Raw genomic sequence first — 23638 nt, 5'->3', positions numbered from 1 at the left:
TCCTCCATATCTCCCAGAGCTCCTCTGACAGCCATGGAGGTAAGCCATTCCTATCTTCCTTCAAGAAAGTGTGGAGAGCCGTCTCCCGGGACGGGCATAGCGCATGCGCTGTAAACCTGCTCCAAAGTCCCCCCGCCCATCGAGTGGTGCCAAGATGGCGCCCACATCCTGCTTCCGGCTTCTGATGTATGTAACCACCCGCTGTATTCACCAATCATGCTTGTGTGCGTGGCGTTAGCCCATTGGATACACGCAAGGTTTATAAGAAAGTTCCCGGGCAAAGCTCGGAGAGACAGCCCACAAGGAGCCGTACCTGACGGCCGCATCGAGGTTGTTCTCCCCCGAGGCGTCTCGCCCCGGGTGGAACCTGTATTGCCTAGTCCCATTAAAAGCCTACATGCTCCACTGCTGCGAGTCCTGAGTGATCACAAGCGCTCCGGGTAAGACGTTGTCCGCACCCTCTCTCCCCTTATTTCTCTGGTCCCCATCGCCGGCCGACCGGGGACTCGAGGCGGGGCGGAGAGAGTGCCGGACAAGTGGTGGCCCGTACGGGGCACCTCATTCGCGTTCCCCTCGACCCGACGGAGACGTGCTCCCGGGATCCGTGGCTTGACCTCCGCGACTGATCACCGCGAGAAGGTAAGCACCCCCTTTCCATACGAGGACTAGGGCCCGTGGGCGTTCAGGTAGCCCCGGGGACTCGGAAGAGCTCTCCGAGTGATTAAGAGATAGTGCCGACTGCAAGCATGGGGCAGTCTGAAAGCTCACCCCTATTAACCCCCTTAAAGACGATTCCTTGATGATGTGGCCACTTTTGCCCCCTGGTTTCCCTGCTCTGGCAGCCTCAACCTGCCCTCTTGGATGAAACTTGGCCGTGATATAGACCGAGCGCGCCAAACGGGCATTTGTCTGGACCCAGTCCTGGTCCTTATATGGGAGACTTTTAAGGGCCATATCGCTCCCTCCACGTCACAGTGGAAAGGCCCTGACCCGGTGCTCGGCTGGGCCGGAGGCTCTGTTTGTGTTTTTCCCCAGGAACCAGGACGTCAACCAGTGTGGGTTCCGGAAAGACTGGTGGGAACCGTGGCATCACCTGGGGAGGCCGGGGAGCAGCTGTCAGAAACGCCAACGAATATACGGCCTGGGCCATTGGACCAAGCCTCCGGCCTTCAGGGACTTGAGAACATTAGGGAATTGAAGCCTGTTAGTTTCGACCTTTCCACACTGGGCGAGACTGTAAAAAATCTGTGGGACCAAGTCACCTCTTGGTTCTCTTGGCCCAATTTGACTAATTGGATTCTCTTGATGGTGGGACTATTGGTGGGATTAGTCATTGTTAAATCTTTGCTAGAACGCCTGTTTCAAGCGCGGCAGTACCGTGTTACCACTATGATGGCTATGTCCTCCACCTTTGATACCCCCAACAGCGACCATTCTGATGGCCATACCCCATCCTGGCCGCCTCGGGCGGGGCACTCGGGAGCGAGGTTTGTAGCTAAGCGCGCAGCTATGTCCCGGGTATAACGGGCGACGCCAACAGTCATAATTTTTGTCTCAGGTAGGTCCCTAAGGCAGAGTCATAGTTGTGGCCAGACTTGACTCTAGCCAATGCATAGGGACGCCTAGTGACGCCTCCGACTCTGGTTAATGCTATCCCTGCCCCCGCCTTTGTCCCCCAGTTGCAAGGCAAAGCACTGCAGGGAGAGTCATGTTGTTTCCAGCTCACGGACTCTCCTGTCTCCATATGAGGTGAGCATTCTGGTCGGTGCTAGAGGCTCCGCCGCTAAATGGCTGAGACCTAGTCCAGACTCCCCAAAGCACCGGAACAAATTGTGAGCCATCTGGGTTCACGGGAGCACACTCATCACTGGGGACACTGGGTCGATATAAATAATAAAGGGGGAGATGTGGAGAGCCGTCTCCCGGGACGGGCATAGCGCATGCACTGTAAACCTGCTCCAAAGTCCCCCCGCCCATCGAGTGGTGCCAAGATGGCGCCCACATCCTGCTTCCGGCTTCTGATGTATGTAACCACCCGCTGTATTCACCAATCATGCTTGTGTGCGTGGCGTTAGCCCATTGGATACACGCAAGGTTTATAAGAAAGTTCCCGGGCAAAGCTCGGAGAGACAGCCCACAAGGAGCCGTACCTGACGGCCGCATCGAGGTTGTTCTCCCCCGAGGCGTCTCGCCCCGGGTGGAACCTGTATTGCCTAGTCCCATTAAAAGCCTACATGCTCCACTGCTGCGAGTCCTGAGTGATCACAAGCGCTCCGGGTAAGACGTTGTCCGCACCCTCTCTCCCCTTATTTCTCTGGTCCCCATCGCCGGCCGACCGGGGACTCGAGGCGGGGCGGAGAGAGCGCCGGACAAGAAAGAACTTCCTGTTTGCCTGCAAGGAGAACATTTAGCTGACAGCCTCTGGCTGTATCACCTTCAGCATCCACTTCAACTCTCCTGCTAAGGCCATGCTCTTCCCAGACAGCCTCCAGCCAAGGACTGAGCATGGTGGTGGTACTAGGGACTGGCTAGCTACCCAATGTGGGACTACTCTAATGGGCAGTCTTTGCCCCAGAGGTTGCCTTTGAGTTGGCCAAGATTTTTCAGATATGCATCACAGTCTGAAGTTCTCCCAGCCCAGTCTTGCTTCCTCTCTCTTCATCTTTCATAGGTGTTGCCACCCCACCCCCACAATAAACCTCTTGCACTCCTTCCTCCTTCTCGTGGAATGAACTGAACTGGAGACCCCTAGAGGGTGGAGGGAGGTTGGTGCCTGGGACTTAGGGAACAGGAGAGAGGGGCTGCCTTGGAGGATGTCTAGGGCCTAAGGGGAGTGGAGGAGTGGAGGGGAATGTGGGAGGGGCCCAGTAATGGAGAACACACAGGGAACTCAGAGACTGATCAGCCCTGCTGGCATCCCTCCCTGTCTGGGGCAGGCTGCTTTAAAGCTCAGAAATGGCCCAGGAAACAGGGTCCAAAGAGCCCTGGCCCTGGACTTGGGAGAACTGGATTGTGCTTCTTGCCAGTCAGGCGACTTTTCTCCCTTCTCTCTAGGATGAAATTTCTCCATCTGTAAATGGGTATAAAGAGCTTCCCCTCTTCCTCAATCTCAGCATGATTTTGAGAATTGACTAGAATATGCTACAGTTTACAGAGGTCACTGTGTTGGGGAGCTTAAATTTATGATCTCATTGAATCCTCATATTGGCCCTGGGAGGGAGGCACTATGATTTCTATTTCATAAGTGAGAAAACTGGCTCAGCGAGGTCAAAAGACTGGCCCAAGGACACACAGACAGCAAGCAGGCAGAGCTGGGATTGGAGCCCAGTTCTGTCTGATTCTAGAGCCCCTTCTTTATTGGACAACACCGTTACTGAGTGATTCCTATTACTATACTAAGCTGTGGGTTGGGGGTGAGGAGTGGGGCACAGAATTTACATTGTGAGTTATCCCGACAATGGGCAACCACATAGACAAAGTAATTCCGGATGGTGTTAAAACTCGGGAAATAAGTAAACAAGGGGCTTTAATAAGCTTGAGAAGCTACTTTAAACTGCGGGAACAAGGGCAGCAACTCCCAAGACCGAGATCTGGGGGTGAGAAAGCCCCAAGTCGCGGTAAAAGCGTGGTTTGTCTTTTACAAGCGCAGACGGGGGAGGAGAGCGGAGGCGGGTGGAGGGAAGCCGGGGGCCACAGGGCACTGGGTTTTCAGCGCTGGGGGGAACGGCCCGATCCCCGAGGGACAGAGAGAAAGCCGACAGGGCCGCGGCGGGAGCCCACGGTGCGTCGGGTCATCCCGGCCCCCGCCCGGGCCCCCCTGGCTGGGGACGTCACAGCGCTCGCCGACGCCTCCAGTGACGTCACGGCGCGGGCTCGGGGGTCTTTCTCCGGGTTTGCTGGAGCAAGGAGCCTTCCGCGGCGAGCGCTGGGGCGCGGCGCCATGAAGAAGGTGGCTGTCAAGCCGTCGCTACCCAAGCTGTTCGGTGGGTCGCGCTCCCGCGCGGGGAGCCGGTTGCTACGGACGCAGCGGCCGCCGCTGGCGGGCGAGCGCGCGGGGCCGCGGCGGGGGGCTCCACACAGCTCGGCCGCCTCGGCTCCCGGCGGCGCAAGGCCGCGTTCCCAGCCCGGCTGGCACCATGAAGTCTCTAAAGAAGGAGTCCCGCCTCAGAATACCTCCAAGCAGATTCTTGGAGGCCGCAGAGAACTTGAAAGGTTGGCGCTGGCTGCCTTAGGAGCTCAGGAGAACTGGACAGGGATAGAGGTTCTTGGGATGGGGGTCACCAGGAATGGGAGCAGAGATCACTGGGGAATGGAGTATAGGACACGGGAGCCTTAGGGATGATGGAAAAGGCGGAACCCCCCGGAGGGAGGGGACACAGGGTACTGCACCTTGGGGGTGATAACAGGGGCACAGCACGACTGGGCTTGAGGATGGGGACGTAGGAAGTGGGGGCTGACAGGGGCATCAGGAGTCAATTGTTGAGGGCAGGAGGGCATAGGAGACCTGAACTTAGGGTGGGACGCAGGAGGCAGGGTCCCTTGATTGGGTTGGGTTCAGAAGAGCCAGGGGAGAATTTAAGGCCAGAGAGACCAGGAAATGGGATCTGTGAAAAGGAAAATTCAGGAATGAATGCAAGAAACTTGGTGGGGTGGTGAAACCAATGACCTTGAATGGGGTTCTTTAGGGGTGATACCTAAAAGTCCTGGTGGAAAAACCCAGAAGAACTGCCTACCTTGGCTAATTCTGTCTCTCACTGCCTTTTCCCAGTATGTGCTGTTTCTGGTCCGATGACACCTGTCCAGCTTGTTTAACCTGGAGAGAATCACTGGACATGACTGCCTCCTGGCCTTTGCAGCTACCCCCTGGTTGCAGGTGTCTGATAGCAGACTGTTCCCCTTTGTAGCCCACCCCCTCTTGGATCTGTCTTTGTGTGCCCATTTATTAAGGGGCTGCCATGTGTACCGTGTGTGGGTGCTATGCCTGGCTATGAGGGCATCAGCATTATCTGTGTGGCTCCAGTTCTCAAGAAACACAGAGGCTGACAGAGACACAGCGTAACCAGAAGAATGTGGGAATATAATACAGTGGGGTAAATGCTATGATACAGGCACCCATAATGGGTGAGGGGGCCCCAGAGCACCTGACCCAGGCCTCGGATGGTAAAGTTAGGGGGAAAGGTTTTCTGAAGAAAGTGACATTTGTAGCAAACCTGAATAAAGGAGAGGTGCTTTTCCAGGTGTTGGGAGCAGCATGAGCTGAGGCACAGGACTGTGAGTGCAGTGGTGTGAGTGCAATGGTGTGAGTGGCCAGCGCAGAGGTGGCAGGCATGGAGAAGAAGCTGGAAGGGAGTCAGAGGGGGCTGCACATGTGGGCAGGGGCCAGATCATGAAAGGGCTTTATATGCTGTGTCGCAAAGTCTGGGTGTGCTCCTGCAGGCCCTGGGGAGGGCCAGCCTCAGAGCTGTGGAGAGAGCTCAGCCTGAGGAGGGGTACAGGCCTGGAGTCAGGGGGGCCCCTGGGAGGCCTGCAAAGCTAACAAGAGCTTAAGTGTTTTTCAATATGGTTTTCTTTTATGCTTCTTCATAGTACAAAAGTCAGATTTAGACTGCATTGTGATGCTGTTTCGTGACATACTTCTTTAATTAAAAAGAGAAAAATCTCTAGTCTCCTTTCCCAAGGGCAGTCAAGGGCTTTCCTAGCAAATGCTTCCTGCTCACCTAGTTTCTGGGAGATCTTATCTGATTTGAAGTTTCTGCTGTAAACAAACCAAGGAATGATTTTTCACTGCATACTTATTTTTAATAAGGGGAAATTTAGTTTGTCTAAATAGCCCTTGAGTTAAGAACATGTACTAGAGTGAGGCGGGAAAAAAAGCATTTAGTTTAACATGCAAGATACCTTTAATTCCCCTCAACATCTCAGGGGAAACCTGTAGGACAGTAGGGCAGTCTTTTATTGCTGCCTTAATATTATGCAGCTAATCAACTTATGTAATCTTGTAATCTTGTGCTGTGTTCTCCAAGGTCTGAATTATAAGCAAAAAAGCAAGCTAATATTGTGGCTGCAAACCTATCTAGGGACTCGAACCATTTCAACTCGCAGATTTCTCTCTGCTCTTGTTGTACCTGACTCCCCTCCCCCACCAATTTAGGTTCTGCCCTGGTAGGGACAGCCCCTCCCCTTTGGTTCCCCGCGCACAACCATGAGGTTAGAATGCCCCCAAAACTTTAATCAACACTAAAAAAGGAATATAAGTTAAATAAAATGAGAAGCAGAAAAATTGAATCCAGATTTCCCCTCCTTCCATAGCTTCCTCTGCACCCCTCTTGTGCACCTTGTCTGAGTGGGGTGGAGGCTAGTACCACTGCTATGGGTGTCCTGTCTGAGCACCTTGCTTGTAGCTGCCTGGTCTAATTCCAGCAGAGGTGCCACTTGAGTGTCCTCTGAAGGTCTCCTCGACCCCCTTGGCTGTCACGATCATGGGAGAAATGCCAGCACTGTCTCTTACCAGGAGCCGCCGCTCAGCTTGGGTTTCCGGGTCAAAGAATACACCTCTGCCTTAGGCCTGACAGGACCCAGGCATATGACAGGACATGGTGGGGCCTTCACGGCTGCAGTACTGAGACGTACCTCAACCTTGCAGAGTCCTCCTGCAGGCCCTGAAATTACCCCCACAGGATCGATCTCCTCCTCCCCGGACTCCCCAAGTGGCATCTGCCCCTGCAGTCCACCTGGCTCACCCCCATTGGACAAATCATTCTGAAACCCTGCTTTCAGCAACTCACTCTCCTGGACCAAACTTTCCTGCCAATGGGGGAAGAGCAGATGCCTCAGCCATGCTTTATGAAGCCGTCATGGCCTGGTCCCTCTCTCTTTCCCATTATCACCTCTTATGCCAACAAGCCTTCATTGTCACACATGCCATGCCCAGCTTTGCCCCCCTTTTGCTCTGACTGTGACCTCACCTGGAACACCTGTTTGCTGCTCCACCTGTGCAAGGCCTTACCTGTCCTTCAAGACCTACCTTAGCCTGTGCAGCCACTGCTGACCCTGCAGCTGCTCGTCTGAACCTATCTTCGGAGCCTTAAACTGTTTGACCCACACTGATCACTCCCTTCTCTGAATGTCTAACCAAACATGCACCCTAATTAGTGCCACTAATTTAGGCACTTATTTGGCATGAGTTTGCATCCATTGCATTTTTCAGTTCCTCGAGAGAAGGACTGTAGCTTAACTTTAGTACCAATCTTCCCTGTAGCTTATAGCACATAGAGGGTGCTCAGTAAATACTCTACGGGATGAATTTAATTTTAAAGATGTATATATCATTTTTATGAATATTCTATTAACTAGAATACACCATGCCCTGACTGTACACAGTAACATTTATTGTACTATATTCAAGATACCTTCCTCAGAAAAGCCTCAGACCAGAATTTCACTGACTAGTTCAATCCGAACCAAACATGAAGCATTCATTTCTCTGTCACTGAAAGGGATGGGAGTTTTGGGCCCCCCAAAATTGTCCTCAGTATTGAAGGTTTTTAAATTTACTCTTACTAATTATCTACCCACCAGGAAAAAGCACACATCTGGAGATGTTTCTATCTGTTGGGAAGCTGTAGACTCAGTCAAGGTGGTGGACAGAAGCAGCATATATATTCCATTTATATTGAAAAATATTAAATAGTACCAAATTATTTATAAAAGTAGATTTTCAACTGATACTAATTCTTCCTTGGACTGACTTTGGTGATTTTGTGTAGAAGGGAGAGAGGAAGTAGAAATCAAAGCTTCCACGTGTGACGGCAGATGGACCAGAACTATTTGGGGTCAGACTGCTCAGCTGTGTCTGTGTGTACGGAACCATGTGATTTAACTGACATACTCCTCAGTTTCTGCTGACCCCATTGTTGAGTACATGGACTGTGGCTGATAGGCTAAATTTAGAATTATGGTTGGAATAATTCTGGACATTTCCTAAAAAAATAGTTTGATTTTGTTAACTAAAACACCTATCTTGGTGTTTTAGTGATGTTGCCTCTTAAATTAAAATTAGAGGTGAAGGCACTTTGAGAAGGAAAACCAAATTCTATTTTAAACTCCCTGAAGGCAGGACTTAAGTTTTCTTTTGATTATTTTTGGCAGGGCCTTTTATCAAACCAACCATTCTGAACCTGAGGGCAGAGGTAGGGGGGTGTACCAGCCAGAGAAATGAGATATATTTGTAGCTAATAACCTGTCTTTGGAAGGAGGCAAGTGTGTCCTCGTTGGAGAAGAACCCACTTCTGCCCCATATGTTCTCAGTGAGAGAAATGTCTCAAATTTCTCTTTTTCTTCAGTCCCACCATCTGACAATCTCTTCGTTACTGCTGTGGCCTCCTAAAGAATTTTGTCTTCAGTCTCTCACCCCCGATCCATTCCTCACATGTTATTGTCCAGGGGCTAAGACTGAAGTCCTTGACACAGCTCACTAAGCTCTTCCTGATATGTCCCCTACTTTCCTCTCCAGGCTCACTGCTTCCTATCTCCTATCTCACTACACTCCAGCTATTTCAAAACACAAGCTCTGAGTTCCAGGAGTGTGCCCTGGAGCGTGCCCTGGAGAGCGTGCCATTCTCTCTTGCCTCTACCCTCTGTTTTGCTATTCCCTTTGGAATGCTGCTCCCCAGTACCCTTTCCCCTGTCTAACTTCTCTTCATGCTTCAGTGCTCAGTTGAAACATCACCTCCTTAGGAAGTCCTCCCTGACCACCCCATGGCCTGGGCTGGGGTCCCCCTGAGCACCCACACAGTAACCCTTGTTCAGTCTGTTTGACAGGCTGTCTTCCCACTGGGCATGTGCTCTCTAATGCTCTAGACTCTACTTATACACCCCGCAGAGCCTAGCACAGTGCCTGGCACATAGAGAATGCTTAAATAGTATTTATTAAATGAACTCATGTGAAATAATGGTCAACAGTGAATGGTCTGCTTCCCCCAGGGCATTTGCATTTACCAGTATCTTAAGAAACCCAGTGCCTTAACTCAGAAGAATGAATCAGTCAGCACTGAAGGAGGCTGAGAAAGCATCTAATCCAGTTTTCCCAAACCACCTTGTGTGGGAATCACCTGGGGAGTTTTAAAAAGCACAGCTCCCCAAGCCTTGGGTCTACGCGGGATCCAGGAAGCTGTATTTGTAAAGCCCCCGGGAAGATTCTAAGACATTGGACTGATATTTGGGGACCACTGATTTAATCCAAATTCCTCATTATACACATTGGAAGACTGAGACCTAGAGAGGTTAAGTGATGCACCCAAAGTCATCCAGCTTGTATGCAGCAGCACAGCCTGGGCTGGGACTTGGTCTTCAGCCTGGCACCTCAGTCACCTTCAAGAGCGATCTCCCATCACCCCATGGCAGTCTGCCAAGGCTACCTCAGCGGCCTCTGCTCTCTGTCCAGGTGGCCAGTTCTGCCCCACCTCATAGCGTCTAATACATGGATGTATTGTATACATACGGCAAGGGCTCTGTAAGCACTTGGAGCTTTTCTGCTTCTCTTCAGAAAAGAAGCGGGCAAAGGTACTTGAACAGCCCACGCCCCCCGTACAGGAAGAACCTGAACCTGTTAGCAATGTCCTCCAAGGAGATGACATCCTTGCCTTAGCCATTAAGAGGGAAGACTTGAAGAAGGTAAGGTTGTACTGCAGGGACGTTTCCTCACCAGCCTGTGTGGCCTAGAACATCCACCAAGTCCACAGGCTCTCCTCTGGCTCCCTACTCATAGGGCATGTCTGGGTCCACGGGAAAATCCATCAAGCACAAATACTTTTCCTTTTAGCAGCTAAAGAAATGTACTGTGGTTGTTTTGACATTTCTGAGATTCATGTAGAATCACAGGGGAAAAGAGATGATGAGATATTTTGCTTCCCAGAGAGGCAGGTGTCTTCATGCCCGTTTCACAAAAGAGAAAATGAGTTTCAAGAAGCAGTCACAGATGTGGCTAAAACTAACCCCCATGCCTTACCTGAAAGAGTCAGCTGCTCCTTCTCACCTGAACTGTCTGGAGGCAGAAAATGCAATTTTTTTTCCCCTCCAGGATGTCACTGAATCTCGTGTGTGTTACATAATCATCTTTGACAGAACACATGGACAGAGCTGGGGAAACAGATTTGTCAGCCCTCAGGAATTCCACCAAAAATTAGGATGAAGGAGATGGGGTGGCATTTTTCCTCCCCCCAGTCTCAGAATTCTCCTCTGTTTTGTTTCTTTTTAGCAACACATTCCTCGCCTTCCTGAGCCAGAAGAGAAACCTACCATTACCCACAAAGTTATCATTCGTAAGCTCAAACCCAAGGAACCTGGGAGGAAGGTCTGCCACTTGGTAGCACATCCTGCGACTCCAGATGCAGCCACGAAGCCCCTGGACTACTCTGGTAGGCCCAGCCTGGGCCCTGGCCCCACCAGCCTCTGATGCAGGTCTCTACCTGAATAATTAACATCAACCAGCCACAGCTTGTCTTTCCCCTTCCCTCGTTTCCCCCACCCCAGGTCCGGGTGACAGCTTGTATGGGAGTGATAAGATCCTGCCCCACCACATCCTGGGAAGCCTCCAGGACTTTAAGAGAATGGCACTTGCTCGAGGGAACACCCAGGTTTGTGTGTACGGAGCTGCCTGGATGAGAGAAGACATCGCTAAAGTCATTTCAGTCCCACCAACTGGCAGAGTCAAGCAGGACCAGGGTTAAAGAGGCAGTCTAGTCTCTGGGCTTTGGAGCCTGAGATGATGTGACCGGCCCCCCACCCCTGAAAGGGTTAGACAATTTAGTTACAAGTCACAGAACCAATTTAAGCTGGCTTCAGCTGAAGGGGGATTTACCCTTAAGATACAGAGGTGCCTCATGGAGCCCAAAGGCGAGAATTTACCTGATTGCAGGTAGACTGAACCCAGAAAGGCATCTGGCCTCAGGTCTCCGTGCTCTCTCATCTCCCTCTGCAACTCTGTGCCTTGGCTTCCTTTCCTTTCTCCAAAGTCTAGTCGTCTCCCTTCCTCTGTCCATAGGGTGGATGGAAGGAGGCCTTCCACAGCTCCTAGGGCTGCACGGAGAGTCTGTCTTGCTGCCCTTCCCATCATGCAGTGCTTCTCTCTGTCTCCATTCCTTTGCTTTCCTGGTTCCAGGCAAAGACCCTCTGATTGGTCTTGTGCTAAGGTGTTGGGGTCATGTAAAAACGGCTCAGTCACTCTGTCAGCCAAGGTGTCAAGTAACTTCAGTTGTAAGGAGGACAGACACTGAAAGAAGTTGACCACCATCTCCAAAAGGTTCCTGTTCTGGGAAGACAGACTGAGGGCAGTGTCCTGGGGCCTCTGGTTCCCTGATTTGTTTTCTGTCACTCACCACCCTGGCGTCTTGCAGATGACAGCTTCTCAGCGGGAGTGGGCCCCAGCAGGGACTTAGGCCTCGTGAAATCTCTGTTCTGCCCCAGCTCAGCACTGTCTCACCACCTCCACACACCCACGTTGTGCCTTTCAGCTGGCTGAGCTGATACAAACCCCACCCTGCCTGATGACCCTCATCTCAGCAAAAGAAGAACCAAAGCAAAAAACTCCCAAAGAAGAGAAGACACATCTCTGGGCGCCCCCTCCTCAGCACAACTTTCTGAAAAACTGGCAGCGCAACATAGCCCTGTGGAAGAAGCAGCAGGAAGCCCTCAGCGGTGAGCAAAGCGGCTGGGGCCCCCATCTGATTTCGAGGCTCTGCTGTGTTTTTTCGCCCCCCCTACCTGTTCAGAGCCCATTCTCAGGCCAGATGTCTTTGTGCCATTTATTCCCAAGAGCTAATCGCCCCTAAGCCTCTGTGGGTCCTGAGATCAACCCAGTGGGTGTGGCTGACAGATGCCGAGTACCAGGGCCCCCCGTTTGTTCTGATTGGGTGGAGGGGCTGCATGCTTGGCACTCTCTCTGTAGAACACCTGAAGAAGCCAGCCAGTCAGCTGCTGATGCACTTGGGGGAGACCTACAGACAGATCAAGGAGGAGCAGGAACTCATTGACCGCGCACTTCCTGCACAGTACGACGGGAAGGTGAGGACAGCCAGTCCCAAGCACCCGGAGGGGTCTGGACACAGGAACTGCTCATCTCAGCACAGGTGGGGAGAAGAAACTCTGTCCATTGCCAAGCAATATCATGCCCTTGAGAGCTTTACTCAATTATCTTGGTCCTATTATTGGGTGTTTTGGGACTGGTCAGTTAAATCATTTAGCCTGCTGTGGTCAGTGACAGTCAATTTGAGGAGAAGGATCTTTACAGGCACTCAATTATTAGAATAGTCTTAGCATTTGTCTCCTAAAAGCTGAGACTCCAGCTTTTGTCCTATCCAGGAAGCATACCATGTTCCAGAATCTCAGGGCAGTACCCATACCAACCCACACCAGCTTTCTGGAGCCAGGGAGAGGCTTCAGCAGAGAACCCTGAAAACAAGAAAGTATGTGCCTTTCTCCTGCTCTCGGGGCAGCAGCAAATTCCCCAGAGGGAGCCAGTGGTCTGCGGAGCTCTCCCAGACTCCCCACCAGCATCTCCCCAGGGTGTCGGGGTGATCCAACTCTCATCTGTTCTTCCTTGCCAGGCCTGTGGGGAGAGTGGTGGGTTCTGGGGTCGACTGGAATATTTGGGAGATGAAATGACAGGCCTGGTCATGACGAAGACAAAAACTCAGCGTGGCTTCGTGGAGCCTATCACACACATCAGGAAGCCCCACTGCGTGCGGGTGGAGACGGGTAAGGAGCAGGCTGCGCAGGTCCTGGAGGCGGGGCGGGGCATGCGGTGAGGACTGGCATGGCTCCAGGGGAGACAGACTGGGTGACAGATCCTGGTTCATCCCTTACCTCTGGGTGTCCTTAGGCAAGTCGCATAGCCTTCCTGAGTTCCAGTTCCCTCTTCAGTAGAACAGTCAGTGCAGTGGTAGGAGAAGCAGAGTGTGGCTCTAGACCCAGCCACAAGCCAAACGTGGCTGCGGAGCCCCAGGAATGTGGCAAGTATGAATTGAGATGTGCCTTAAGTGTAGGATGCACACTAGGTTTTGGAGATGGGTATGAAGAAATATATTTTAACAATGTTTTTTATATTGGCTACCTTTTGAAATGTAATAGTTTAAATATATGGGGTTAAATAAACTCTTATTTAAAGTAATTCCACCTGCTTGTTTTTCCTTTTTAAAATGTGGCTACTAGAAAATTTTGAATTACATTCATGGCTTGCATTATGTTTCTACGGGACAGTGCTGCTTTAGAGCCCTCAGACTGCCTGGGTTCCAATCCCAGTTGTGTTGAGTTTGTGACCTCAAGCAAGATATGTAATCTCTCTGAACCTCAGTTTCCCCGTCTGTAGAATACTCAGGATTGTGAGAGGGTTATATGAGATACAATATATTGATTAAGAGATCCTGGCCCATTGTAAGCACTCAATAAGAGGTAGTTGCTGTTGCTAGTTTGATAATAATCCCAAGATTCGCTCTTCCGAGCTAATTTGGCAGGCGTCCTGAGTAGCTCTGCTGAGGAGGGGTGAGGCAGGAGGCCTGGAGCCCAGCTGCTGGAGCGGAGCTGCATTTTCACCCTTCCCAGAAATGGTGCTGAGATGGGCACTCAGAGCCCTTTGGAAGTGGGTGGGAAATCCCAGCAGGAACCTTTGCTGACGCGCCTTGGACCCTGTCTAGGATTACCAGCCCAGGGGGATGCTTGGTACCGATACACCTGGGATCGGAGTCTCTTTCTGATCTCCCGTCGCAAGGAGCTGCAGAGCATCATGGCAGAGCTGGATTTTAGCCAGCAGGTCGGTCATGCCCCTGGGCCCCAGACTGCAGCCCCTTAGGGTGGTGCCTGTCTGTAGTCTGCTAATCTTTCCTCTCTGGGTCTCTCTGAGGACATCGATGGCCTGGAGGTGGTGGGCAGAGGGCAGCCTTTCTCGGCTGTTACAGTGGAAGACTATACAGCTTTTGAGAGTGCCCAGGAGAGCTCCTCTGAAGACACAGTGAGCTTGTGAGTTGGGCCTGGACCCTAGGGAGAGAGGCTGAAGGGAGTGTGGCTTCCTCCAGCACCCACAAGTATGAAAGGGCAGGCCATCCTCCCTGAAATCAGGGTGACTGCTTCCTAGCCTCTTTCTCGTGGCTGCCACCCCCTTCTCTAGCCCATTCCAGTACCTGTGCTTGCTTTCCTCTTTTCCCATCTGCTCCTTTCCAGCAGCCAACTCCCAACTTGGACCTCTTAGACATTCCTTTGCTGGTTAAATGGGGCATCTCCAGATTCTCCCACTGCTGTATGTAGTGAAAGTCTCTGGCATGAGGGCTTGAATAGTCTGTTTCTAAGAACCTCCCACCTACGGAACAGAGGAGGAGGAGACTGAGCTTCTGAAGCGAAGCTGATCGTACTCCTTCGGAAAGTGGAGCTGATCGCTTCTCTGGACTTCCTGGCAGCCATTTCCCTTGGGCTCCACGTGGCAGGACTGTGGTGGCCTCAAGGAAAATAAGTTGCCAGTTTTTCTTACAGAGAATTATTGGCCGGTTGCCCCGATGTGGACCCTATGCCTATTCTTGGCCCTTCTCTGCTGTTCTGTGGGAAGCCAGCTTGCTGGATCAGAGGCAGTAACCCAGAGGACAAGGTAAAACAGCCTCTACTCTCACCCCCCTGCTGGAAAGGCCTCCCTTGGGGGTATAGTCCCAAGGTGACAGTGACAGTCACAAGGAGCCTGCACAGTCTCCTATTTGCATTTTTTTCTGGTCACGCATTCAGCGTGTCTGAAAATGGTGACAACACTAACTTGAACAAGAATAAAATCACAAGGCTGAAAAGAGGTGTCACAAGTCACCCAATTTGTACCTAGCCCCCAAGTGTGTAAATAAGCAAACCATCTCAAACAGGTATCACTTTAAGAAGGTTCTAGAATATTCCTCAGATGCCAAGGAGCAGAAATGTTGATTGAATTTACAGTCTGTTTCATCTCTTCTTATTACTGTTGATGGCAACCTCAGGGACAGCCACTATCAGGGTATGGTGCCACTCCGAGAGGGGTCAGACCCTGGAGGCCTGGGATGTGGGATTTTCAGTGCTAAAACTAGGAAAGTTATGGGCAAACAGGCATGAGTTGGTCAGCCTAGACCAAGGCCCCTAACAAAGACATTTCCATACCTCCTCCTTCCTTAGAGGCAGATTGGAATTGCTGCCCGCTTGACCTTTGAAACCCTAGATGGGGAGAAAACGTCTTCAGAACTGACTGTGGTCAATAATGGCACAGTGGCCATTTGGTACGACTGGCGGCGGCGCTTCCAGCCGGACTCTTTCCACGATCTGAAGAGAAAGAGGATGCAGCGATTTTACTTTAACAACCGGGAAGGTGTATGGGAGAAGCTGCCCTACTCACCGGGTCCTGGCCGGGGCTGGTTTTGTCCTTGAAGTCTGTGAGAAGCCAGGGTCTAGTTAATGCCCAGCTCACGCAAGTTTGAGCTCCTCTTCCCCAACCTAGTCCTTCCCATTCCTCCCGTGAAAGCGTGTGATCACCTTACTGTTCCTATCTGTTGGTTGGGAGAAGGGCAAAACTCTTGAGATCCTGGAAGGTGAGCCACTCTGGAGCAGAAAAACACAGTCTAGGGGTTCAGTTAACTATATGCACAGGCCTGGGGCTAGGATGACCAACTGTCTGTTTTCCTGAGACTTTCCCAGTTTTAGCACTGAAAGTCCTGTGTTCCAGGAAACCCCTCAGTCCTGGGCAAACTGGACTGGTTGGTCACCCTACTTGTGGTTCAGCTAAACGTAGATGCACGGGCTTGGGGCTCAGTTAACTTTACCACATGCAGGCTCGGGTCTCAGCTAGCTTATATTCGTTGAAAACCTCTGTCTCTGTCCCTCTTAGGTGTGATTCTACCTGGAGAAACTAAAAACTTTACCTTCTTCTTCAAGTCTTTGAATCCTGGGATCTTCAGGGAATCTTGGGAGTTTGGCACTCACCCTACGCTGTTAGGAGGTGCTGTCCTGCAGGTCAATCTCCATGCAGTCTCCCTGACTCAGGACATCTTTAAGGATGAGAGGAAGTTACTGGAGGTAAGGGACCCAGGATCTTGGCTCCTGTGGATACCTGATGGATTATCCTGGCGTTCTTCCTGGTAGTGCCTACAGGGATCTGATTCCTCCCAGCCCAAGAGGTGAATTACGGCTTTCCACCAATGGGCAGCTAGTCTTACTCAACAAATGCTTCCCAGGGCTTTGTGATGTGAAAGATGGGTGGGCATGCAAAGGAAGGGGCAGCTTTCCCCCTCATCGTGCATGGCCCCCACTAAGTTCAAAAGAAACGAGACTGAGCCTTAAGATGCAGGCTGCATGGAGGTGCTTATTTGAGTACAAAAAGAATATAAGACCCTTTGCACTAGTACTATATTTTGTTTACTGCTATCTGTACTTTATAGTGGACATTTAATTGACAAGATTTCAAAACGAAACCAAATCAAAGAGAACAATTTAAATGATGGGGGTAGGAGAGAACCCACCCACCACCTACCCCATAAGCAGACACCCTGGAGCGAGTGTGAGATGGGAACTGGGAATCTGGTCAGTGTCCCAGTGTGGCCATCTTGTGCCATGCTTCTTGGGATTCTGTGGAAAGCTGTGTTTTTTTGTTAAATTCCTTGTGGCCCCCCACATAAACCAGCTGCTTCAGCTGGGGCTCAACCAGCAGTGATCAAAGGTAACTTTGACAACACTTATTTCCACTTTAGTGGCCGATGTTAGGACCTAACTCTCATGTGAGCTGCCCCTCTGCTGTGTCTCTGGAACACCCACCATGTGTCCAAGCCAGATGGAAGTTTACCACCATCCTCAGCAGGGGCCGAACCACTTCCCCTGCCCCTTCCCCTTCCTCCTGGCCCCAGGGAGCTGCTCCCTGTGTAACCTCCTGGTCCGACGCAGGAGCAACTCTTCTCTGGAACTGGTGCCTCTTCTGGATCCTTTCATCCTCTTTTAGGGAACAAGGATGTTTGGAGAGACCCAGGGGTTTTGGGGTCTGGGAATAGGTGTGTGTGTGTTTGTGAGAGATAGACAATGGCAGGAACTTGAACCCTAGGAAGGCACAAAGTCCCAAGAAATCTGGGTTCCCTCGAGGATGCACCATGGGGTTTGAAAGTCTGGGCTGCCACCTTGTGCCACCTCCCCTTTTCCAGAATAAGCTGGCTGCCCACGAGGCGGTTACCATTGTGGAGAGCGTGCTACATGAGCTGCTGAGTGGGATCCTGACCCCAGAGCGCACGCCATCACCTGTGGATGCCTATCTCACCGAGGAGGACTTGTTCCACCACAGGAATCCTCGGGTACAGGCCTAGAGCCAGCCTCTGCCCCCACGTGTGTGCCCTGGGTGGTGGTAGCAGCCAACCCTTCTGTGTGCCACGAGCTGTTCTGAGGGCCTTACACGAGTAGCTCACATTCTCCTCACAGCTGCCCTGTGAGATAGATATTATTTATATCCTCAATTGACTTAGGAAACTAAGGCACAGAGATGTTAAGTGATTTGCCCAAGATAACTCAGCTAGTAGTAAGTGGATGCTCTATAAATGCAAAAATAAATAAATAAATAAATAAAGCTTTAAATTGGAGATGCGCAGGTGGGGAGCAGGGGGGGAGTCCCTCTGGCCACAGCCACTCCTGCTGCTTTCCTCCCTGCCTCCTCTTCCAGTACTCTTTTTTTTTTTTTTTAATTAAATTCCGTTTTATTGAAATACATTCACACACCATACAATCATCCATGGTATACAATCCACTGTCCACAGTATGATAACATAGTTATGCGTTCATCACCACAATCTATCTCTGAACATTTTCCTTACATCAGAAAGAACCAGAACAAGAATAAAAAATAAAAGTGAAAAAAGAACACCCAAATCATCCCCCCATCCCACCCCATTTGTCCTTTAGTTTTTATCCCCATTTTTCTACTCATCCATACACTAGATAAAGGGGGTGTGATCCACAAGGTCTTCACAATCACACTGTCACCCCTTGTAATCTACATTATTATATAATTGTCTTCAGGAGTCCAGACTGCTGGGTTGGAGTTTGGTAGTTTCAGGTATTTACTTCTAGCTATTCCAATACATTAAAACCTAAGAGGTGTTATCTATATAGTGCATAAGAATGTCCACCAGAGTGACCTCTCGACTCCATTTGAAATCTCTCAGCCACTGAAACTATTTCGTCTCATTTTGCATCCCCCTTTTGGTCAAGAAGATACTCTTCTCCCAGTACTCTTGAGGGAACGGGACACCGGAGCAGGCTGGCTCGGGCTCTGGGTGCCCCACGCTCTGGGTGCCCTGTGCTCTAGCCTCCCCCTCACAGGCCTTCTTCCCATGCCTCTGCTGCAGCTGCATTACCAGCACCAAGTGGTGCAAAACCTGCACAGTCTGTGGCGTCAGTACATGGTGCAGCCCCCCAAGGCCGAGGTGGCCAGGCTGGGCGAGGAAGAGACCTTCAGTTCCAGGACCCGGGTGACCACGGAGAAGTCCTCATTGAGCATCGAGATCTCAAGGCAATTCAGGAGCCCAATCTTGGAAACCCAGCAGCCCCGGCCCGAGAATGAGGCCCTCAGGTACTCCCAAGAGTCCTTCAGGACCCAGAAGAACGGGGTGATGACCAAGACTTCTCCCTGGAAGAGCATCATGGAGGAGATCCTGGTGGAAGGCAGCCCAGACGTGGAGAGCACCAAGAGCCCCTGGGAACTGGACGGCCTTCCCCAGCCCGAGTGGAACCTCTGCTTGGAAGACTTCAGAAAGGTGCTTCCCTGTCCCTGGGTAAGGGGCTGGTGGAGAAGGGTCCTGGCACGGCTGAATGGCAGTGCTACTGCCCCAGGCTGCCCAGGAAGGGCCCAGCGGTCCTGCTTGCCCCAGGGGCCAAGAAACAAAACCTTCCAATGGCCCAGAGACAGCGATCCCTTGAGTCATCTTTTTATGTCTGAGGTGCCCAGGCTGCTGTGGTACAGGGAAGGGCTCCCTCTCTGGCCATGACAAACCTGGGATCATGGAAACAGATTTCTGAGGGCAATGCCAGGCTCCCGCAGAAGTCGCCCCACCCAGAGGGCTTGTCTGTGGCTGCAGCCCATCCTGGTTCGTGTTCGTCAGCCTCCTCTCCCCTCAGCCTCATACCTGCCACTAGAGGACACAGAGACCCTGGGTGTCCAGGGCGGGGGGCACAGTGGTTGTCTATGGTACCTGCCAGGCAGTGATGGCGCTCCCTGAAGAGAACCAGAGGGAAGACGCCCTCATCAGGCTCAACAAAGGAGCCCTGGAGCTGTGCCAGGAGCAGAGGCCAGTGCAGTCCGACTTTCTGTACCAGACATGGTAGGTGCCCTCCACCGGGAGAGCCTGCCCAGCCTCCTTCCCTTGCGCTCTGGCTGCTAAAAGATGCTGCCCGCATTCCCTGCTCTGGTCCCCGCTGCAGTAGCCCCCACTGCTGCCCGCTGCTCTCTGGGGACCAGTCACAGCGGCGGAAACACCCTGTCTTTTTCTTTCTCCCTCCTCTCCTCTTGTTCCTTCTTCTCAATGAGCAGAAGAATGAGAGGAGGAGAAACCAGAGGGCAGTGAGAAGAGGGGCAGACACCACTGAAAGCCTCGCTTCTCTGCTGTCAGCCTTCCCATGGCCTGTTTGGAACTTGCTTAGCTAGGCTCAGGGTCCTTTTGTGAGGCCCTCAGGACATAGCCCTGGGAACCCTGATGCTGGAAATCTCATGCAAGGTTCCCCCTCCAGAGGGACTGAACTGAAATCTAGCCATGGCTTCAAGCTGGATTGTAGACTCTGAGTTAGGACTGTGTTAGGACCCTAGGCCGGGGCCACTTTTTCCTGGCTGCCACCTAAGGGAAGCCAGGCTCCCGTCAGCTTTTTCCCAGATATGGGGGAAGATGCTGCCTGGTCAGGGGCATGGCGTTTCCAAGCAGTTCCTGGAACGTCCTTTTGAAGAGGGGGAACTGAGCCTCTGCAAGTTCAAAGGGCAAGTGAGGGGTGATGGCTTTCTCAAATGTGTCTTGCCCTCTAGTTTGCAGCTGTGGCGGGATGCGATTGACAGTCTGGTGAGCCATTCCCTGTGGCTGCGGGCTCTGCTGGGCCTGCCTGAGAAGGAGACCATTTATTTGGACTTGCCGGATGAGCAAGGTCAGACATTACACAGCCACACCTCCGCATAGTCTTCCCCTCTGGACTGCAGTGGGGCCTTAGCCCTTTGTGCCTCTGTGGTGGAACTCCGTCAGGTTGAGCCGATGCAGTAGGCCCCTGCCACCCTTCTATCTGCTGTCAGGGTTCGGGAGCCAGAAGGTATCTTCAAGATCATTTCATTTTACAGGTTGAGTCCCAGAGAGGTTAAATGACTTGTCCACAGTCATACATGGTGGACATCAGAGCTGGGACCAGCACCCATGTCTGGCTGCCTGACCAGGCCTCTTGCACAAGGTCACACTAGCTGAATGAGAGGCTCAAGGAAAGGCGTGTTCTCAGAGCCAGGCTCTGCCCTCCTCCTGCTGCGAGCAGCTGCCAGGGCTCAGGCCCATTACCCTTGGCTTTCCCCATCCCCTGCCTCGTAGCTTGCCTGTGGCATCACCTGGGCCACAGAGTGCCACACTGTCTTCCACTCAACTCCTTTAGATGGAAAATCACCTCCCGTCACAGAAGCCAAAGCCAGTACTGGAAGAGTTGGGAAGGAGGACCGAAGAGGGGCATCCCAGGAAAAGAAGCAAATAGGAATCAAAGACAAAGAGGATAAAAAAGGAGCCAAGTTGCCAGGGAAAGAGGCACGCTAGGAAATGGCCCAGGCCCCCTGTAGGGCTGGCCACCTGGGGAGGGCATTGGAGGGGCTTTGGAGGGTGGCGGTGGCTGCTTCCTGCCACCCTGGCTTTCCCCGTGAGCTGCTGCTGAGGATGTCCTCCCTCAGGAGCTACTGAAGGCTGCATGTCTCATTTTTTTCTAGCAGGACCGCTTAAACAGCAAGAAGCACAAGGCAAAGGACGAGAAGAAGCTAATGAAATCTTTCAGCCGGGACAGGCTTTCCTTGGATGATCCTGCCCCTGACAGTAACATCCCTTCGCAGGATCCAATAGATCCCCTGGTCATGGAGAAGTACTTGCAGAGGCTGCACATCGAGGTGAGGGGACAGCCCAGCCCCCTCCCCCGCGTTCACACCTGCCCCCACGCCTGCCTGCGCTCATCCATTCCTTCTGTTGATTCCACAAACGATAAGGCCTGCCACGTCAGTGACGGAAGCAGAGCTGCCCTCGCGCGGGGTGCTCTAGTGTGGGGAGACAGACCCCACAAATGAGTAGCTCCTCTGGTAGGTTGGGGGACAGGCACTCTGGAAAAAGGAAAGGTAGAGAAAGGTCGAGGAATGGGGAAGGCTGGGCGGGCAGGGGGCTTCATTGAGGCGACATGGAGCAAGACACGAGGGAGGTGAGGGGTGGCCACGTGTAGCTCCCAGGAAGAGTGTTCTAGGGAGAGGGGGCAGTGGGCCAGCATGGCTGGAGGGGAGGGAGGGAGGGAAGGGGAGACTCATGGGAGAGAAGGGCAGAGAGGTCCCAGGGAGGGGGCAAGTCATACAGGGCTTTGTCAGCCACTGTTAGGATTTTGCTTTTTCTCTGAAGCGAGAAGCCACTGCCAGGTTTTGAATGGAGGAGTGATGTGGTCTGGTTTATGCTTTAGAAGATCACTCCAGCTGCTGTTTGGAAAAAAGACTGGGGGAACAGAACAGAAGCCCTTCTCTTTCTGCTGCTTTCTCTTCCTCTCTGTGTTAGGTGCATCTTGGCAGATATGCTCCATTGAGTGAACACCATGTAGGGTGAATTTCCATCAATAGTAAGGGTATTGAAACACTGGAGAGACTTTGTAAGGACATAGTCTATTCTTAAGCAGCAGAGATCCACCCACGTGTTTTCCTTTTTGCTTTATCATTGTTGACGTGTTTCTTTTGGAGGAGAGGTCCACAGGGCTTTGCTCAGTATGGCCGTGTATCCAACAGTGCTTTGTCTGCCTCCGATGCGGGCAGCGGGGTAGCTGTTGGGATTACATCGTGCATTGTGGTGACGCTCCTAAGCTCACTTGATCAGCAGCTCCATTTGTGCTGGTGCCATCACCAAGGTTTCTGAAGGTTGGTGGGGTCTAGAAAGTACTTAAAGGGCTCTGAGGATCCATGGGGTAGACTCTTCCTTGACTTCTTGAAATTGAGAATCAGCTTGCCTAGGCTTGTGTGGTCCAGCCCCTTTGGAGGACACAGCCTTTGAGACCTTTCCATCCATGAATCTGTGATCTCATAGGAAGAAATGTTGGCCCCTGTGGTGGGGGGTGGGGGGCAGAGTAGAATTGGTGCTGAGCCCAGGCCCACCATGAGCAGCTATCCCAGTTTGTTGTAGCTGCCATTATGCAAAATACCAGAAATGGATTGGCTTTTATAAAGGGGATTTATAAGGTTACAAATTTACAATTCTAAGGCCATACAAGTGTCCAAACTAAGGCATCAACAAGAGTTTACCTTCCCTGAAGGAAGGCCAATGGCGTCTGGAACATCTCTGTCAGCTGGGAAGGTACATGGCTGGCATCTGCTGGTCCTTTGCTCCTGGGTTGTGTTTCAAAATGGCTTTCTCCAAAATATCTCTGGCTTTCTGTCTCTCTTAGCTTCTCTCAGCTCTCTGCTTGGTTCTCCTGGAGCTTTTGTCTCTAAGCATCTGGGAGTAATCTCTTAGCTTCCCCAGGGCAAACTCTGAGCTTCATTTCTTAGCATCTCCAAACATCCTTCTGTCTGCATCTCCCAGTGTCTCCAAGCATCAGCATCTGTGTCAGCTCTTGAGTTCTCTCAAGTACTCCAGTAAACTAATCAAGACCCCCCCCCCCCAGAATGGGTGGGGTCCACACCTCCCTGGAAATAATTTAATCAGAGGTCTCACCCACACAGTCACATCTCCATGGAAACACTCAGTCAAAAGTTTCCACCCAACAAGATTGGGTTAAAAATCATGGCTCTTCTGGGGTCCATAACAGTCTCAAACTAGCACAGGGGCTAAATAGGCTCTGCTCCCTGGAGTTGCCCCTTTAACACCTCTGAGCTCTAATGCCCCCTTAGGTCAAAAGGACACAATGCAGGATTACCTCCCCAGACTGGTATGAAAAATAAAACTGCAAAAACACAAGTTCTACAGAAATTCTCACAACATTGGATTTTTTCCCCACTCCCACTGTTCTCTCACAAGTGTAGATACTTCTACTTGGAGCCTGGTTGATGCTCCCTTGCATAGGTGCTTTCCACGGAAAGAACCTCTGCCCCTGATGTTGTTCCCGTTCTTTCAGGTCTATGGGCTGCTGGATGACCTGGTGACAGACCTCATGGTCCTGGCAGATGAGCTCAGCCCCATAAAGAACGCCGAGGAGCCTTCCATCTTTGCAGCTGACTCACGGGCCTGAGCCGCCTTATGGGAAACCAGTTACTAAACAAAGCAATAAAGCACCTTTACATTTCTACCACTGCTGTCCTGCCTGTGTGTCTATGTGAAGGTCAGCTCAGACCCAGGCCCTCCCATGTCCCACCCTGCCCTCAGATTTCCCCCTTCCCAGGCCCTAGAGCCACCCAGCAGGAGAGACACAACTGGGATGGTGATGTGTGGGA

At 51.8% G+C, this 23638-nt stretch overlaps 1 protein-coding gene across 9 annotated transcripts; it reads left to right on the top strand.

The window, feature by feature from the left end:
- Nucleotides 1-3837: 3837 nt before the first annotated feature.
- LOC119514021 (MYCBP associated protein) lies at nt 3838-23493 on the top strand. Of its 9 annotated transcripts, none has more exons than XM_037809545.1 (19): nt 3838-3983; nt 9545-9672; nt 10256-10415; nt 10495-10634; nt 11511-11694; nt 11945-12060; nt 12603-12753; nt 13689-13804; nt 13895-14010; nt 14518-14629; nt 15172-15361; nt 15878-16065; nt 17178-17324; nt 18372-18779; nt 19222-19343; nt 20036-20151; nt 20638-20783; nt 20960-21133; nt 23323-23460. In XM_037809545.1, exons 1-19 carry the CDS (start codon nt 3941-3943, stop codon nt 23434-23436), a joined length of 2871 nt encoding a protein of 956 aa, XP_037665473.1. In that variant the 5' UTR covers nt 3838-3940; the 3' UTR covers nt 23437-23460. The 9 variants fall into 9 exon arrangements, with proteins under 9 accessions (XP_037665473.1, XP_037665478.1, XP_037665479.1 ...); XM_037809547.1 differs by having other exon boundaries at nt 3873-4212; nt 15172-15363; nt 15925-16065; XM_037809544.1 differs by having other exon boundaries at nt 3874-4212; nt 20963-21133.
- Nucleotides 23494-23638: the final 145 nt, after the last annotated feature.

This window comes from Choloepus didactylus, chromosome 18 (assembly GCF_015220235.1).
Source record: "Choloepus didactylus isolate mChoDid1 chromosome 18, mChoDid1.pri, whole genome shotgun sequence".
Classification (NCBI taxonomy): Eukaryota; Metazoa; Chordata; class Mammalia; order Pilosa; family Megalonychidae; genus Choloepus; species Choloepus didactylus.
The sequence above is the reverse complement of the archived record's forward strand: the minus strand, read 5'-3'. Positions and strand labels throughout refer to the sequence as shown.

Bases quoted from the DNA above. Each gene is read 5' to 3' on its own strand.
- LOC119514021 (XM_037809543.1), top strand. From the start codon at position 4,137: ATGAAGTCTCTAAAGAAGGAGTCCCGCCTCAGAATACCTCCAAGCAGA. The intron at 10,635-11,510 runs GTTTGTGTGTAC...TGTGCCTTTCAG, and splicing joins TTGCTCGAGGGAACACCCAG to CTGGCTGAGCTGATACAAAC. The intron at 15,362-15,877 runs GTGTATGGGAGA...TGTCCCTCTTAG, and splicing joins TTACTTTAACAACCGGGAAG to GTGTGATTCTACCTGGAGAA.